At 43.4% G+C, this 19,382-nt stretch overlaps 1 protein-coding gene across 1 annotated transcript in view; it reads left to right on the plus strand.

Annotated features, from left to right (window-relative positions):
• The window catches only part of LOC137434617 (ribosomal protein S6 kinase alpha-5), an 88,276-nt gene that overhangs the window by 37,593 nt on the left and 31,301 nt on the right, over positions 1–19,382 (plus strand). The window contains exons 12-18 of the mRNA XM_078774085.1: positions 4,166–4,236; positions 4,386–4,442; positions 5,667–5,906; positions 13,778–13,900; positions 14,075–14,127; positions 16,996–17,048; positions 18,743–18,822. Of these exons, the coding sequence (XP_078630211.1) occupies positions 4,166–4,236; positions 4,386–4,442; positions 5,667–5,906; positions 13,778–13,900; positions 14,075–14,127; positions 16,996–17,048; positions 18,743–18,822 (677 nt within the window). The remainder of the gene's footprint in view (positions 1–4,165; positions 4,237–4,385; positions 4,443–5,666; positions 5,907–13,777; positions 13,901–14,074; positions 14,128–16,995; positions 17,049–18,742; positions 18,823–19,382) is intronic.

Genomic DNA, 19,382 nt, shown 5'->3' on the forward strand with positions numbered 1-19,382 from the left:
TGAAAAAGTCAAAACTTTACATGGGGTGTACTTACTTTTTCACGTGACTGTACATGTAGTCAGATGCACCAGGCAAAGGTGAAGGAAGGCCATGGAATTATATGTTTTGGTTGCAAATGTCGGGATGATGTTGACCAGACGAACGAGAGCATCTCGGAGCCTCGTGCCCGTGGCGCCAACAGCTGCACGATTAGAGGAGCAGGTCGACCCGAGCAAGTCGAGACAGCGGAATCGGGTCACGGTTCGTTATGAGCAACATGTGGATTCTGAGGGAAATGGGACAAAGTGCTGGGAACCTTTGCGTTGGCGGGAACAGCTGGAGAACATCCAGACCATGCGGCAAGCCAAGGACACACCTGTGGACACGGTGGGCGCCGAGAACGGAGAAGTGCTTCGATGAAAAAGCACCTGCACAGGTGTGGCTCAGCTAGCTGACTCTGTACGTCTTCTGTCTTGGAGGTCGGCTCCACCTGTACGTCACGTGGTCTGGACCAATATCCACAAGGGAGCGAAACATTTCGTCGACTACGAAGTATGTTGTTTCCAATGTCACCCGTTAACAACTTTCGCAAACGATTCGCTCGAGGACGTCAATGTGTCATAAAACCTCTAATGGCGGAAGAGAAACGGTCGAGGTCGTGCTCTGTATGTTTATGAACGGTCGAGGTCGTGCTCTGTATGTTTATGAACGGTCGAGGTCGTGCTCTATGTTTATGAACGGTCGAGATCGTGCTCTATGTTTATGAACGGTCGAGGTCGTCCTCCATGTTTATGAACGGTCGAGGTCGTGCTCTGTATGTTTATGAACGGTCGAAGTCGTGCTCTATGTTTATGAACGGTCGAGGTCGTGCTCCATGTTTATGAACGGTCGAGGTCGTGCTCTGTATGTTTATGAACGGTCAAGGTCGTGCTCTATGTTTATGAACGGTCGAGGTCGTGCTCTGTATGTTTATGAACGGTCGAGGTCGTGCTCTATGTTTATGAACGGTCGAGGTCGTGCTCTGTATGTTTATGAACGGTCGAGGTCGTGCTCTATGTTTATGAATGGTCGAGGTCGTGCTCTGTATGTTTATGAATGGTCGAGGACGTGCTCTATGTTTATGAATGGTCGAGGTCGTGCTCTATGTTTATGAATGGTCGAGGTCGTGCTCTGTATGTTTATGAATGGTCGAGGTCGTGCTCTATGTTTATGAATGGTCGAGGTCATGCTCTATGTTTATGAACGGTCGAGGTCGTGCTCTATGTTTATGAATGGTCGAGGTCGTGCTCTGTATGTTTATGAACGGTCGAGGTCGTGCTCTATGTTTATGAACGGTCGAGGTCGTGCTCTGTATGTTTATGAACGGTCGAGGTCGTGCTCTATGTTTATGAATGGTCGAGGTCGTGCTCTGTATGTTTATGAACGGTCGAGGTCATGCTCTATGTTTATGAACGGTCGAGGTCGTGCTCTATGTTTATGAACGGTCGAGGTCGTGCTCTATGTTTATGAAAGGTCGAGGTCGTGCTCTGTATATTTATGAACGGTCGAGGTCGTGCTCTATGTTTATGAACGGTCGAGGTCGTGCTCTATGTTTATGAACGGTCGAGGTCGTGCTCTATGTTTATGAAAGGTCGAGGTCGTGCTCTATGTTTATGAACGGTCTAGGTCGTGCTCTATGTTTATGAACGGTCGAGGTCGTACTCTATGTTTATGAACGGTCGAGATCGTGCTCTATGTTTATGAACGGTCGAGGTCGTGCTCTGTATGTTTATGAACGGTCGAGGTCGTGCTCTATGTTTATGAACGGTCGAGGTCGTGCTCTGTATGTTTATGAACGGTCGAGGTCGTGCTCTATGTTTATGAACGGTCGAGGTCGTGCTCTATGTTTATGAACGGTCGAGGTCGTGCTCTGTATGTTTATGAACGGTCGAGGTCGTGCTCTATGTTTATGAACGGTCGAGGTCGTGCTCTATGTTTATAAACGGTCGAGGTCGTGCTCTGTATGTTTATGAACGGTCGAGGTCATGCTCTATGTTTATGAATGGTCGAGGTCATGCTCTGTATGTTTATGAACGGTCAAGGTCGTGCTCTATGTTTATGAGCGGTCAAGGTCGTGCTCTGTATGTTTATGAACGGTCGAGGTCGTGCTCTATGTTTATGAACGGTCGAGGTCGTGCTCTATGTTTATAAACGGTACTGTAAACACTTAACAAGTCTTGCATTAATCAATTCATTCATTCATTCATTCACTTCACCTGGCTTCGTTTACAACACCTGATTTACATCATGTGTGAACCAATTTAATAAGATTTTAAATAAGTTAATTTTTTCATAAATGTTATTTTTTACAACATTCCAATTCATTTTTAATAAGAGCTTGGATAACTAGTTTGAGAATTAATTTCAGTTCATGAAGAATTAAAAAATATATATATCACTCAGTTTGACATTAAGATTAGAATGGCCATCTTCTGGTAAAACTTTTTAAAAATCATTTGTGTGTGTGTGTGTGTGTGTGTGTGTGTGTGTGTGTGTGTGTGTGTGTGTGTGTGTGTGTGTGTGTGTGTGTGTGTGTGTGTGTGTGTGTGTGTGTGTGTGTGTGTAGGATCTCGATCACCCAAACTCCTGGACGGTTTCCCCATCTCTACATAGACTACATACTTTATATTTAGAATTCCCATTCAGTTGTACACAGTTGTACATTCAGTTGTACACTATATAATAATGGACACAAGATGGCACTATAGATTTTGCCAATTAGCATAACTAATTAATGTGCAACTTTTTGCACTGACGAGTTGTGAATTCTTTCTAAGTGATTTTTTATCTAAATCTTTGCAAAATTTGAGGTAGATACCAGAGGTGGGTCATGAAAGTCAAAAACTAGACAGATTTTGGAGGCTTGGCCCACTGTCTAGTGGCCCTCTATCACCTTGCACTTCAATGACCTTTGATTTTGCAAGAAAATTTTAATCTTTATCATTTTGTGTTTATTTTATCAATGAAACATTCAAATCTTCAAAAACAAAAGAACTTTTCCTCTACTCCTTTTTTCTCAAAAATGCAGATGCAAAAATCTTCACTCTGCAGACCTGGATAAAATCACAAACTGGTGAAACAAGTGGAACATGTGTTTCAATCCTGACAAATCTCAGACTCTCACTTTGTCTCTCCAAAAAGAAAGTCTGGACAATCCTCCCATCTACTTTCTGAACAATCCTCTCAAAGAAGTTCTGTCACTCAAGCTTTTGGGTCTCACTATCTGCCATGATCTTTCCTGGGAAAACCACATTTCCAAGCTGGCCTCCAAAGCCAGTCGCCGACTGGGCATCCTCCGTCGTGCAAAGTCCTTCCTTGGCACACCTGAGCTCCTCACCACTTACAAAGCTTTCATCAGCAGCTCAATGGAATACTGCTCTCCCCTCTGGGCTGGTCCTCCTGCCTCACACCTAGCTTGGCTTCGCGCTGTTGAATCCAAAGGTTTCAGAATCATTGGTATCTCCCGCGATGAAGCTGATTCTGAGGGCCTATCACTCACTCATCGCAGGCAGATTGGTGGTCTTTCTGTCTTTTTTGGACTCCTCTCCGGCCTTGCTCCCCCTGCTCTGTCTGTGCTCTGCCCCCCACATATTCGTGCAGGACGCACAAAATCTGCCAGCAACCCTCTTCTGGTTAAACTACCAAAATCAAGACTCTCTGCTCACCTTCACTCTTTCATTCCTCTTTTCTCTTGCCTCTGGAAGGGAGTGTGAGAGTTTGCTCTCACACTCCCTTCAATCCCACTCCTCCCTCCTGTTTTTCCACCATCTCTTCTCTTACCCCATCCAAAACCTTGATCTTTTCTACCCCTGTTAAAACATCCCAAATCTGACTCTTTGAATCTCCAACTTCTTTCCTGTAATTCCTCGTAGTGTTCATTATGTACTCCCCCTCCCTCCCCCGCTCCCTCCTCCCCTAGTCCTCTCCCTTCCACAGATCGACTGCCGTCACTGTTCTCTGCTGCTGTTGTGCGTATGTGCCTTCCTCTCTCCCCCCCTCTTGTCTCCCGCTCCCTTCATTGTGTGTTTTATGTGTCTGTGCATGTTTTCATGTTTAATGTGTTCGGTCTTACACGAGCCTCGATTCTATGTCCAAAAATAAAAAATCTCTGCCTTGCCCTTGTATGTTTCTGTCTGCTGTGTGCAGGTTCACTCGCTTCCCAAATTCTTTACCTGAGGAGTCTTACAGAAAGAAATTTATGGCATCCCATGAAGCAGGTGAGCAGAAGTTGGTTTTAGCCTCAGTGTGATGTATATGTCGTGGTTTGAAATATGACACAAATAATTGAACTCAAAATTGTAAAATCTCAACAACCACAATCTGTGTCCATGTTTGAATATTTCATCTCCTCCCCCCCGCTCCCCAGATGGCTGATGCTTTTGAGTACTTGCACGCCCGGAACATTGTGCACAGGGATATAAAGGTAACCAACTGCACCAGTGCAGACCGTGATTCGTTCTGCCTGACACTGCAATGAAAACTATTTTTGGTGCAGCAAAGGAAGGAATGGGAGTGGGAAGTGGAGGGGGCAGGAAAGAACAAAATTCATATTGTTGGGTGGGTGTGGAGGGAAAGAGAGTGGGATCTGTCACATAGGGACCCTTTTTGTGTTCATTAATATCATGATTTAATCTTGAAATATTAATAGAAAGTAAGATATCAAAATTAAATACTCATTCTAGCTTGGTTGTAGTCTGTGAAAAAGGCAGCCACCCACTGTTGGAATTTGTGTTTAATTTTGATAGCTATTCGTGGTGACATTATGAAGATGATGTTGAACTTTTCCTCCTTGAAGGTTGCGCCTTTCTCAAAAACTTATTACCGTCCTGGTCTAAGGCAACTCTCCTCATACTCTCAAAATTTACCTTCCTGACATCTGATAACCTCATCCGACAATCTCAATCTTGTCTTTCCAGAATCCACTTACACACACTATGTTATGGTTTGTTCTCCATAAATGCTGTTCGACCTTAACCTTCTCCACCATATTCAGATTATTACCTCATAAGAAGTCTAACACTCCGCTTCCATGGGATTGTCAACAAACTGCATTAAAAAGAAATCCTGGAGAAGATCATGAAATTCCTCTTCTGCCCTTTCCCTGTTTCTGAACCCAGTCTATGCCTGGCAAATTAATATCACCCACAATCAGCACTCTTCCCTCATCACAATACTTTCTGAATTCTTCATGAACCTTTTAATCTTGTTCTTCCGTCACACCAGGAGCCTGATTATACGTGCCTCACTACTCTTCCATCCCTAGTCTCTATCAACACAGATCACTCTTCATTAATTCCCTGCTTCCAATCGCCCTTTGATATAATATTGTCCCTTACCGAGATTGCGAAACTTCCTCCGAGTTTCTCTTTCCTTTCACACTTCCACATCTTGTGGCCTTCGATTCCTGTCATTTAGCTAAACGATGTGTTTATCGTTTGTAAACCTCGCTATCTACTCTCGCTTGAGCTTCCTACATATTATGTAAAGTCCTGACTAAAATTGGTAGAGGATGTTTTTTTAAACTCTAATTTTTCTGGATTTTTTTTCCTACTTTCCCTTCACATTAAAATTTACATCTTTCCTTCAACATAATTTATCACCAAAGGTTTAATGTTTTTTAACATATTGATTTCTGTTTATTCTTCAGCTTGACAACGTACTTTTCAGCTCTTGTTGGATCATTAAGGTCATCGACTTCAACATGGCCACACCTTTCATACATGGTAAAAAATTGTACAATCACTGGAGCACATCTATCTATATGGCACCAGAGATCTTAGAGGATGACGATGGCTACGAAGGTCCCCCAGTCGATGTGTGGGCACTTGGCGTCCTGTTCACGAAATTATTTGATGGACTTCATTTTAATGGACATAAGGTTTATGACGTGAGTATTGTTACCTCCGCCACCAAAGGTGGATGGAGGTTATGTTTTCACCCCTGTCTGTCTGTCTGTCTGTCTTTTGTTTGTGAACAAGATATCTTAAAAAGTTGTGGATGGATGATTTTGATTAAATGTGATTCTGTATTGTGATTTTCTGGGCTACTCTGGCATGAATGAATGAATGATCGTTTTGAGGCCATTTTTCCCCGCGAAAGCGGGGGTTGGCCTTGCGGGCCCCATGACAATCATGGTTCCCTGTTTGAGGCAATGTTTTTATGGCCGGATGCCCTTCCTGACGCCAACCCTTGGTCGCCTCCTACGATGCGCAGGGATACGGTGTACCTATTCTAAACCGGGGTACACACCGGGATCATTTTCAGTTGACAGTGCATGTCATAGCAGAAACGTGACCATAAGGTCCGAGGAACTGTCCATAGAACTCCAATATAAAATTGTGAGGAGGCATAGATCTGGAGAAGGGTATCAAACCATTTCTAGAGTGTTGAAAGTTCCCAGGAGCACAGTAAGCTCCATCATGAGGAAATGGAAAGAAAAACGTAAACTGGCATACAAAACGTAAACTATTCACCTGGCAGAGGTATGCTCTCTACTGAGTGCCATTCTCGTTTATAATGGTGTCATGATTGTGAATGTGGTGTGAAAGGTTGAATATCATTTGTGATATTTTTGAACACAAATATCACAGATATTTGTGAACACATTTTTTCCCCCTTTTTTTTTTCATTTCACACAGTCCCTTCAAAATGAATTAAATTCACATTTTTTGTTAGATCTGCACATGATACCCCATCATGTCAAAGTGGATTTTAAAAAAAGTTTTATGAAATAATTTAAAATGAAAAGCTGAAATGTCAATAAGTGTTCAACCGCTTTGCTGTGACACTCCATATTGTGCTCATGTGCATCCAATTTCCTTTGATCGTCCTTGAGATGTCTCCACAACTTGAATGGGGTACACCTGTGGCCAATTCAATTGCTTGGACATGATTTAAAAATAAACACCCCCCTTCTATATAAGGTCCCACAGTTTACAGTGCATGTCATAGCAGAAATGTGACCATAAAGTCCGAGGAACTGTCCGTAGAACTCTTATATAGAATTGTGAGGAGGCATAGATCTGGAGAAGGGTATCAAACCATTTCTAGAGTGTTGAAAGTTCCCAGGAGCACAGTAAGCTCCATCATGAGGAAATGGAAAGAATATGGAACTATCCAGACTCTTCCAGGGTAGTCCCATGTTGTCTGACCAAACTGAGCAACCCGGCAAGAAGGACCTTTGTCAGAGAGGTGACCAAGAACCCAATGACCTCTCTGACATAACTTCAGAGTTCCTTGGTTGAGAAGGGAGAACCTGCCAGGGAGACAACAGTCCCTGCAGCACTTCACAAATCTAGGCTTTATGGGAGAGTGGCCAGACGGAAGCCATTCCTGAGAAAAAAGGCACGACAGTGTGCCTGGAGTTTGCAAAGAGGCACATGAAAGATTCTGAGAGCATGAGGCAAATGATTCTGTGGTCTGATGAGACAAAACTTGCCCTCTTTTGCCTGAATGCAAAGCGCTACATCTGGTGGAAAACCAAGCACAGCTCATCACTCATCCAACACCATCACTGCTTTGAAGCATTGTGGTGGCAGTATGATGCTATGGGGTTGCTTTTCAGCGGCAGGGACTGGGAGACTTGCCAGGAAAGAGGGAGCAATAAATGGAGCCAAATACAGGCAAATCCTTGAGGAGACCCTGCTTAAGAGTGCACAAGACCTTAGCCTGTGGCAAAAACAATGACCCCAGGCATACAGCCAAAGCAACACTGGAATGGCTTGAGAACAAGAATGTCAAAGTCCTTCAGTGGCCCAGCCAAAGCCCAGACTTTAATCGCATTGAGAATCTGTTGGAAGACTTGAAGAATGCTGTTCACCGTCCAACTTGACAGAGCTTGAGCCAATCTGCAAGGAAGAATGGGAGAAAGTCCCAAATCCAGATGTGCAAAGCCGATACATAACGAAGAAGACTCAAAGCTTTATTCGCTGCCAAACGTGCTTCTACAAAGTATTGACTCAGGGGGTTGAATACTGATGTATATTAGATAGTTCTGTATTTCACTTCTTTTTCAAAGAAAAATTCTTTCAAAAAAAAATCTACTTTGGCGTTATGGGAGTACTGTATTTTCTGGTGTATTAACCGTGACAGTGTATTAACCACACCTCTGTTTTTCACCCTTAAAAAAATATATATTAATACTCCCTGCGAAGCTTTATGATGTAGGACTGGAAGTGCATAGTCTTATCAGCTGTGTCATCGGGTACATGTTGGGAGATGTGATCCCTCCAGATCTACCATCAGGAGTGCCAGGAAGCACTATCTCTCCACACTCAAGAATGAACTCTCAAACCTGTCTCCTTCCTCCAAATCCTGGTGGCGTCTGGTCAAATCCGTTTCTGGTGTTTGTTCCCCCTCCATCCCCTCCCTTACCTCAAATGGCTACACAATTGACACCACACGTGACAAAGCCGAATGCCTCAACTCTGTGTTTGCCTCAAAATCTTGTGTCCCAAACCCATCTCTCTCTGTTCCCACCTTACCCAGTCGAACCCAACTACTCCTGGACTCTGTGTCCTTCTCTCCTGACATGGTGGAGGAGTTTTGTCAAACCTCGACTCTGATTCTGCAACTGGACCAGACGGCATCAGCCCACGGGTCCTAAAATCCTGCTCTTCCGCTCTATCTCACCCTCTCTCTGTTCTTTTCACCCTCTCTTTTGCTCAAGGTCATCTGCCAGCATCCTGGAAATCAGCAAACATTACCGCTTTACACAAAAAGGTGCATAAACAGATCCTTGCAACTACAGACCAATCAGCCTGCTCCCAATTATCAGCAAAGTCATGGAATCCATCATTGCTTCGGATATCAAATCCTTCCTCTTCTCCAATGGCTTGATCTCCGATCATCAATTTGGATTCAGACCAGGTCATTCTACTCTGGACATGCTGCTTCTGCTGTCTCAAAAATGGATGGAGGTCCTCAATGCCAAACAGGAAATCAGAGCCGTCTCCCTTGACATATCACGTGCCTTCGATACGGTCTGGCACCCAGCTCTGCTCACCAAACTCTCCTCCTATGGTATCCATGGAAATCTCCATGCATGGCTTGCGGACTTCCTCTCTGGTCGTAGACAACGTGTGGCCCTGAATGGATTTCTCTCATCTCCCCTTCCTGTTCAGGCTGGAGTTCCCCAAGGCAGTGTTCTGGGCCCTGTGCTTTTTCTGGTCTTTATCAATGATCTCTCCGACTCTCTGGAAAATCCTCTCTATCTCTTTGCTGATGACTCCACTCTCTGCCGCTCCATTCCTCTTCCCCCAGATCGGCAGTCTGCAGCCTCCTCACTCTCTGAAGACCTGGACAAAATCACAGACTGGTCAAACAAGTGGAACATGTCTTTCAATCCTGACAAATCTCACACTCTTACTATGTCTCTCCGAAAAGATCGACTGGACAGCCCTCCCATCTATTTTTTCAACAATCCTCTCCAAGAAGTTCTGTCGCTCAAGCTTTTGGGTCTCACTATCTGCCATGATCTTTCTTGGGAAAACCACATTTCCAAGCTGGCCTCCAAAGCCAGTCGCCGACTGGGCATCCTCCGTCGTGCGAAGTCCTTCCTCGGCACACCTGAGCTCCTCACCACATACAAGGCTTTCATCCGCAGCTCAATGGAATACTGTTCTCCCCTATGGGCCGGTGCTCCTGCCTCACACCTAGGTCGGCTTCACGCTGTTTAAACCAAAGCTTTCCGAATCATTGGAATCTCCCGTGATGAAGCTATCTCCGAGGGCCTTTCACTCACTCACCGCAGACAGGTAGGTGGTGTTTCTGTCTTCTACCGACTCCTCTCCGGCCTTGCTCCCCCAGCTCTCTGTGCTTTGTCCCCCAAATATTCCTACACGTCGCACAAGATCTGCCAGCAACCCTCTGATGGTTAAACTGCCGAAATCTCGGCTCTCGGCTCACCTTCACTCTTTCATTCCTCTTTTCTCCCGCCTCTGGAATAAACTCCCACACTCCCTTCAATCCCACTCCTCCCTCCAGGTCTTTAAAACAGCTGTTCACCACCATCTCTTATCTTTCCCCATCCAAAACCGTGATCTTTTCTACCCCCACTAATTCACCCCAGATCCACCTTGTTTGAAATTCCAACTTCTTTCCTGGAAGTCCTGGCAGTGTCCATATGTTTTATACCTCTGCCATCCCCCCTTCCCATGCCCCCCCCCCCCCAAAGCCCTCTGCCTCCCACAGATCTCTCGATGTCCCTGCTCTCAGATGTTGTGTTTGTGTTCCTCCCCCTCTCGCCCCATCTTGCCTACCGCTCCCCATGTTATATGTTTTATGTGTCGGTTTTTCTTTCTGTGTGATTGATGTTAGCTCTTTCACGAGCCTCGATCTTGTATACCAAAAAAAAAAAAATGTGTGTCCGGCGCCGAACCGACAGATCATTCCGTATCATTAACGTGTGGACCCACGACTGGCTGGTCATGAAGTCTCCAATATCATCCTCCTTGGCAAAGCTCCTCGCCTTCAGCGTGAGAGCAAGTGTTGAGCAAGTGTTGTCAATTAAAAACGTGTAAATTAAAACCAATTTCCCATGATAAGAGGCAGAGGTTAGGTATGAAGGTAAGAGGCAGAGGAATCCGGGCGTTATCACGAACAAGTTTTCATATTGTTCAGTGTGAAAATGTAATCGCAGCATTACTCACGCACTCGAGTTGCGTAATTCCAAAAAATGGTATAAATGACAGATGCTCACTACTCCAAATATGCACAAACAGAACAAACGTAAAACGTGAACATACCGCACTGGAACTGGAATGTACGCCATTAAGAGTGTGCTGTCACATGCTCGGAAATTGTAATGTTTTTCAATTTAAATCGTCTGTTTTTAGCTCACCTGGAACTTGGTTACGTGGAGCTTATGCTATGGCATGTCGTTCACCCGTCAGTCTATCAGTCCATAAGCACTTGTAACCTCTTCTCCGAAACCGCTGATGGGATTGCAACCAAACTTGGCACAAATGATATTTGGTATGATGCAACTCAAGTTTCTTCATGGCATTAAGAAATTAGGGTCTAAGCGGGTCTAACGGGTGTCAAAGTGGATCCAGGCCTGACCCCCAAAATAGGATTTTGCTTTTTCCTCTGAAACTACACACACTATTTCAATGAAACCTGACCACAACCTTCATGACCCGTGAAACACCAAAGTTTGTTCACGGCATCTGAAAAATCCGGCCCAAAGGGTATCTACGTGAGGGGGGGGGGGGGGGAGAGGGGGGGGTTGAAATATGTTTAATGTTTAAAATAAAATGTTTAAAAAATAAAATGTTTAATAAAAAAACGTTTTAAAAAAAGTCAAAGGGAGATGTGTGTATGTGAATACTTTTAGTAATTTTAGTAATTAATACTTTAATAAAAAGTATGTGAATACTTTTTGAAGGCACTGTTTAAGGAAGAAACAGCCTTGACTTTGCTTCTCTCACCTTAAGCCGAATAAACCCACATACACAGTGGGACCCCGCTATTCGCGGGGGACACGTTCTTGGAAAATCCGCGAATAGCGAAACCCGTGAATAGTGGGGCATTGTTTCAATGGAAAAAGGGGGGCTGGGTTCCCGAGTCGCAAAAAACCATGAATAGAGAGGTTCAGACCACAAACGGCGAAGCAAAATCCGTGAATGGTGACGCACATCCCGATAATGTCGACAATAATCAGCGAAGGTCGATGAAAGTCCCGGAAATGGCTGGACAAACCCTGCGAAGGCCGACGAAAATCCACGAAGGTCGATGAAAATCCGCGAAGGTCGATGGAAATCCCGTGAATGTGCCGCGGCATTGTTTCAATAGGGAAAAAGTGGATGGGTGATAGGTTTCCGGCGGTATGAAAATGTTTTCGACCACAAATGCACATGATTACAGTTTCACAAAAAATGCTTACAAATTATAAAAATATGACAACACCAGGTACCATTTCCAATTTATTGAAGGAATGCGCTTGCAGTTTATTAAAAGTGGTTAACCATACCGTACAGTGAAAGTAAAAAAAAAAATGCAACACCATCATGTACCGTTTCAAATTTTTCTTTTACCAACACACACAACTTTCAAATGATGATGATGGTGATGATGGTGATGAATTACAATCCCAAGAATTCCTCGAACTTTTAGGGTGAACTAAATGATGGTGCAGCAAAGTCGTGCACTCGAGGAGAGCCAGGAGAGGGAGGAGAAGGTGAGGATGCTGGTGAGGACGCTGGTGAGAATGCTGGTGAGGACGCTGAGAGGAAGGCAGGAGAGGGTGCTGGTGGTCTTGTGGTTCAGGGAGCAGGGCTGAAGAAATGGGTGATGGGGACCAGCCTGGCAGATTGCCGCAAGGTTTGATGCAGCTCTTTGTACAGGAGCAGTGCATCATTCAAGGCCCTCTTGACTTGAGGTACCTCTCCACGACTGGGTCATTCTCTTGCACCCTGTCGACAATCGGCCGCAAGTCATGCAGCAACTCACCCAGGAACTGGACTGTGAGACTGGACCTCGACACCTCTTTCTCATTACTGCCCGCCTCCGCCGCCTCCTCCTCGAAAACCTTTGGAATGGCATCCAACTCGTCCTCCATGAGCGGGTTTAGGGAAGGGTTCAGCATCATGGTTTTCAGCATGAAGTCCCTCTTCTGCGTGTTGTCCTCGATCCATATTCGGAGAGTCTTCTCCATCCTTTCCATGTGTATATTCTGGATATGGGTGACCACCTTGGTATTCGATACAGTGATCGCTGAAAGTTTCTCACGAATGGCCTTCTCCTTCTTCGGTATGTTGCGGATGGTGGATTTGTTCACGCCATAATGCCTGCCCACAGAGGCTGCACTCTCTCCTCTCGAAAGCCGGTCAAGCAGCTCCACCTTCTGGCTAAGGCTCATGACTTTCCTCTGCCTCTTGGTAGTTGACACATCTCCGGCACTGGTCTTCCGTTTGGGAGCCATTATTGAACGATGAGCAGAGCGACAGTCAAAAGTTCAAAGCAACGGGATGAGAACAATGATTGAGATCGAGGACACAATCTGTATTTATATGTACGATTGTGAGCATTGTGGGTATTGAGCCTATCTGGTAATTTCAAAAATAGATTTTGATTAGAATAGCGGATGACTAGTTTACACATCTGGTGGGATATCCCGCGAAGCTCGCTAATAGTGCGGCTAAAATTCGCAGCCGTGAAAGGCATGAAAACGCAAAGTACACAGCAGTGAATGTGCGGTACTGTACTTACTGTACAGTATAAGCAGGTCATGCTCTCGGCTCGTATAATAACTTTTTTTGCGTATGTCCAGCTGCTTTATGCATGGCTTGTAGAAGATGGGTTTTGTAAATGTGTCAAGCTTGCAGGTCGTGAAATTTTTTTTGGGGCCCCTGAAAAACCGCAATTTCACAGAACACCGTCGCGAAAAGAAAAACCGTGAATTTGCGTGACATTTTTCCGTGAATAGAGAAACAGGTCGCATTTTGTCAACCGCGAATACGCGGATTCCACGAATAGTTGAACCGCGAATTGCTTAACTGTGAATAGCGGGGTCCGACGGTACTTGATATACAATTATTGAGTTGACCGGGTTTCTTTTTCAGCGAAGAAAAAACTTTTATGTTGTACACCATAACTTATTTGATGAATGAAAATATATTTTATTAGTTTTGAGTCAAACCTTGGTTATTGCATCAGTGAGTGCTTGTTTGGAATGTGCTTATTATGCAAATGTAAGTTTTCGATTTCAATGATTGCTTAGGATTAGGTCACAAATACATTTGTTTTGCTTCTTTGCAGATGTCACATGACAAGACTCACTTCAATGTGGGAAACAGTCAACCAACATTTTCAAGGGAAACATTAGTTTCCCTTCTGACTGCGATGCTTTGGAATGATCCAATGGAGAGGCTCACTATGACGGTGAGGGATTGATGCAGTTTTCATCTGCAGTTTTATTTGCAAAAACAAGAATGTTCACACATGCTGGGGTGTTACTGACCTCCTGTTGTTGTGGATAAAAATGCAATTGTTCACCAGTGAAGGTGTTTCCTGATCGTGTTCATATTTGATTCCAACACATCCATTGTTTTGCAGGAGATTGTGAACCACATGTGGTTCAAGGAAAATAACCCTATGAAACACAAAAGGTAACCGGCACTCCTTTTGTTCTGTTTTTACATCTTCCATTGTTATTGTTTCTCTGCGACTTGGAGTCTCATGGAAGAGCATGGTGATAGAGAGCGTGAACTGATAATAGGGCAGCAGGGCAAGTCTTGAACAAAATAAACATGAACTTCTCCTTCCAGGTCACGCATCACCACACTCTTAACGGCTTGAATCGCACCATGTGTCCTTCCAGTTTATCAAAGCTGAATGTTCGGACTAAATGTTCGGATTGTCTCTCCATGTTTGTAGTTCTGCCACCATCGGTGGACACAGGTTATGTTGTTTCACTCCTGTCTGTCTATTTGTGTGTTTGTCTGTGAACAGGATATCTCAAAGAGTTGTTGAAGGATTCAAAGACATTTGGTGGAGAGGTTGCGTGTGTGACAAGGATGAAATGATGAAATTTTGGTGAAGATTCGGATCTAAGATTTTAAAAAGTGATTCCTCACCATTGAGTGACAAGCTCGTGCTAAATCCAATACACAGCAGAATTGATTCAAATTTGTTGAATATCCGAATCCCAATACGAGAATTTTTTAAGTTTAAGTGATTTTTTTTACCATTGAGTGATGAGGCCAAAAACTAAATATGGCATGACAGTGTGGACGAGTTAAAACAAAACTAGGTACATGATTTGCACAGGTGACAAAAACGAGCCAATTCGGTTTTGGTTCACATCCGGAATCGGATCCGGCCTATTGGTGGGTCAATCCGCTTCAATATACGTGGCTATGTTCGTCCGTAAAAAATGAAGAAGAAGAACCTCCAACACACCCTTTTAAATTCTAAAGGTTCCAAAGGGTAATTTTAATTGGTTCTAAGGTGCGATTCTTAAGTTATCTAAAGGATAATTCCAATAGGTTTGAAAGGGTAATTCTAAAGGGTTCTAAAAGCTGGTTATTTTGGGTTATTAAGGGTAATTTTAACGGGTTTTGTGCGATGCTTGGCTTTGCCAATTTCATATTAAAAATACCAAACCGAAGCGCTTCCTTCGGACTTTTCTTTTCTGTTTAAAAAGTCAAACGTTTTCCGATTTTCTCGGGATTTGTTTTAGTCGAGTCGTAAACTTTGTCAGTGGCTGTCAAAAATGATATCACAAAACAATGACATCATACGAATAAATAATGGCAGAGCCCAAAATGCTTTAGCTTTGTGAGGCCTCAAAGCATGGAACTTTTAAACATTAATAAAATCAAAACCTGAGTCCCCACGAACACACCACATTTTACTGCGTATCCCGAAGGGCAAAGCCGTTTGGAACAGTGTTTGCCTGTCCGTATGTATATATGTCCTTCACAAAAGTACACCAATCAGAGCTGAGATCTGGTCACATGACAGGGACGATGTGATGTGATTATGTCTGTGATGTCATTACGGTGTACGACGGCTGACTCCACACACCGCCATTTTGATTGAAATACCATTCAGGATGAACATATTGTTGAACCTGTCATATATCACAATAACCATGCTCTCCCTTTACATCTTTCTTTCTGTGTAAAACACAAACAAACCGATTGTTTCAACGACCATCAAATATCGAAAGCATAGATGTTATGGGTCTTCCAATGACAGTACGTCTAGGACTCCAGGCCTTAGGCTTCATCCGTTCATGGTTCGCCTTCAGGCCGTTCCGGCCAGGTTTCTTCATAAAGTCTCGTTTTCGTAATAATAATAATAATAACATTAATAAAAATTATACAGTAAATATAATTGTAACACGGCAATCCCTTTGTCGTGACTGCAAAGTTACTGGATTGAAGCGGTGTATGGTTCACTGATGACTCAAAACAGATGGAATAAACCAGTGTGTCAGTGCAGTCTCTTTACTTCCATGTTAACAGACAGCTTAGAGATTTACAGTACTTCAAAAAAAAAAATTCCTTACATTATTTGCCAACTGGTATCCCTATCCAGGTCATACCAGCCTCTTCCAATGAAGTATCAAACAAGTCCGGCTGCGCCACTGGTAGAGTTTCGATCTTGTTTTCTTCTTCTCAGGAAACACTCGCCTCTCCAAATATCCACATGTGCATCCACTCACGTAACCACACCGCCGATGCTGGTAACTTGCAGCGGTTCATGTACACCAGAGGCTTGTGAGGCGTGAGAACCAACACGGAGAGAAACAAGAGAAAAATGACCACAGTGTGCTCACCAGTTGCGACGTCCGAGTGTATGCGCATGCGCTATTCAATAATTACACCTAATTTGTGTCAAGTTCTGTGAAACGAGATTGATATGAAAACATTCATGTTGTCTTTGTTGCTAAATTTATTCTGGTTTCTTCAAACAAATCGCGATTTTAGTCCGCGATGTTCTTGCCTCATACCAACGCACGTCCGAGTGGATGCATATGCGCTATTCAAAAAGGCACCCCAACAACAAGAACAATGCGGTCCTCTCATAGAGCTGCTCGTCGCAGCTAAAAACAAAACCCATAAGAATTACCTTTTAGAACCCTGTAGAGTGCAGAATTATCCTTTATAAGCCTGTAGAATGACTCTTTGGAACTTTAGAACTCTCGAGGATTCAATCCCAGGCTGGACAGCGTGGAAGTGAGTGTGGGAGCTTGGGACATGAAAAAAAAACAAAAGTGGTTAAAAAAAAAACTCTTTGGTGATCTTCCTCTTTACCATGTGACATTTCTTGGCTTCATTGTCAACTGTGTTTGAAGATACTTGCTTGGGCAGCACAGTGCAGGGTGTGGTTTGCTGTCTGCATGTAGAAAACACAATGAACCGATGCAGTCTGATTATCACCTTCCCGAATGCATTTTTATTTTGACATTGTTTCTTATTTGTGACATTTATTTAACGACAGCTTCACAAAATTTTTATTTTCTGCAGGAATGCTGAGTCTAAATTATCAGATGTATCTGTTGAGGAAGAGCCACTAACTGGTGAGTTTGGTGAGTTAATCTTTTCACAAAATAAATTATTATCTCATTTACGAGTACAAGAAGAGAGACCTGAAAATGTTTTTATTGTTGTTTTGTTTCTTTTTCAATTTCTTGGTGGTGGCTGCTTGTTCCTCATGACAGTGACACAAACAACTTTCCTCTCATCACAGAAATCTTTCCCGTACATGGTCCAAACTTTTTGTTTTGATCCTCCAACAATGCCATGGCGGTGTTTTATCAGCTTCACTCGGTCACAGGTGCAACTATAGTGCAGAGGCATCCAATGTGTAATATTTGGCCAAGCTGAGCATCACCTCAACCAATACAAAACAATACTGATTGATAATATTGATGGAAGAGGAGGAAGGCAAGCATTAAAATGAACAGACAAGAATAGATGAGGAAGTTAAAAATGCAGAATCAACATTTGAATGGCATTCCGTAAGACGCAACCTCTGGATCGCAGATGGTACCAGATGATGGTGAGAGAGCAAATCAATTTCAATGAAAATGTAAAACGACATGATAAATGAGTTGGAGGAAAGAAGCAAGTTATAGGTTTGGGTTGGGTAGGGTTAATGCGGTTCATAGAGATCATGGTCAGGAGGATGGATGACGTGAGATGGTGGTTAAACTGCGTGTCCCGTCTGTCGGCATGGGGTGGTGAGAGTTAAAGATCACATGGTGTCCATTGCGAAGAGTAGGCGAGCTATCTCTGGCACCCTGGACAAATTCCAAATTCCTGCCTTGACCAGCAGTGCACACTGCATCAGCGGTATATCCACCTTCTCAGCCAATGATGCTTGCTACTCCACAGTCTTGTGCTAAATATGAACGTGGAAGAAGACTGCTTTGTCTGATTCTAAAATATAAATCCCTTTAATATCCATCTACAAACCTAAATTTTCCTTCTTCATTGTTGTCCAACACTGTTTCAGATGCATCTGTGAGAGTTTTTTCCACCATTATTCGTTTATTATTTTCCTGAAGAGACCGCCCCATTTATAAATTGTGATGTGTCGACAGACGTAGCGAATTTACCTCTGAACTGTCTGGTCTGATTTACTTCTCATCCTGACCATGCACTGTCGAATACAGAGCTAGTCTTGCTCGTGAGGCCCTGTGTCGGACTATATTTGGGTTTTTTGGTCTGACGAAGGGTTAATGCCAGAAATGTCAGCTTCCCCTCACTTCCAACTGTGGAAAGCATATCCTGATCAATGTCCTTCGTGGTGATTCCATCCGTTTCATAAAATCAAATGGTGCTTCACAGGTAGTGTGTTTGGTCACAAATGTGTGGTCCCTCAGGTGGACCTTGTGCTGGGTATTCTGTCTGGTATCATTAGTTTGTAGACATTAAACATTTATCGGTGTCTTTCATGAAGAGTTGACAATTCAACGCCGGCAGCCTGAGCAAACTACAAATTCCTGACTTTACCCACTACAATCATGTCAGGCCAAGCCAACCAGTTCCTGAAAGCCTTGGGCCAATTCTGCATGTTCTCAGCCCTTGACCTCTTACGAGAGGATATGGTGTGTGAACACGTGGCTGGCGAAGAAGAAGACGAAGACTAATTTGTGAAATTGATGTCTAATTTGCACAATGCACACACGTCCGAACACGTGATATTCTATCCATTGATCTTTTTCTGTCACAATATCTGTTTTATGTTCATTTTGCCTCTTCTTTCCAGGATCTTCTCTCCATCATGGTAAAGATGATGAAATTCCTTGCAGTGATGAGGATAAAGAGTACCATGTGGGGCAGGTCGTGGTAAGCAAGACATTCGATTACCTTTTTACAGTAATAGTTCTGTTTGCATCGGGGATGCGTTCTGAAAAGTGTGACGATTATCAAAACGACCTGAATCAAAACAATTTTTTATGCCTCTGCGGACTGTCCAAAAGTCAGAGGGCATGTTAATTAAAAATCCTGTTACTGCGATAACTTGTGAACCAGTGATGGGATTCTGACCAAAGTTGGTACAAATATGTATTTTGATGCAAAGATGAACTTGTTTGATTTTTGTGTCGAGAGGTCAAAGGCCAAGGTCTGTGACAGATCTATTGCTTGAAAACGACTGAAGCGATATATTTCAATCTTGGCACAGGTACGTTTAATAGTTTATAGATTAATTGATTAGATTTTCGAGTCAAGAGGTCAAAGTTCAGAGGTCATGTTAAGTAAAAATGTTGCTGCACCAACTCGTGAACCAGTAATTGGGTTTTGAACAAATTTGGTATTCGTATATATGATGCAACCATGAACTGATGGTGTTTTTTTTTTTTTTTTTTTTTTGTATACAGAATGGAGGCTCGTGAAAGAGCTAACAT

Source organism: Myxine glutinosa, chromosome 1 (genome assembly GCF_964187855.1).
Source record: "Myxine glutinosa chromosome 1, kmMyxGlut1.1, whole genome shotgun sequence".
NCBI classification, from domain to species: domain Eukaryota; kingdom Metazoa; phylum Chordata; class Myxini; order Myxiniformes; family Myxinidae; genus Myxine; species Myxine glutinosa.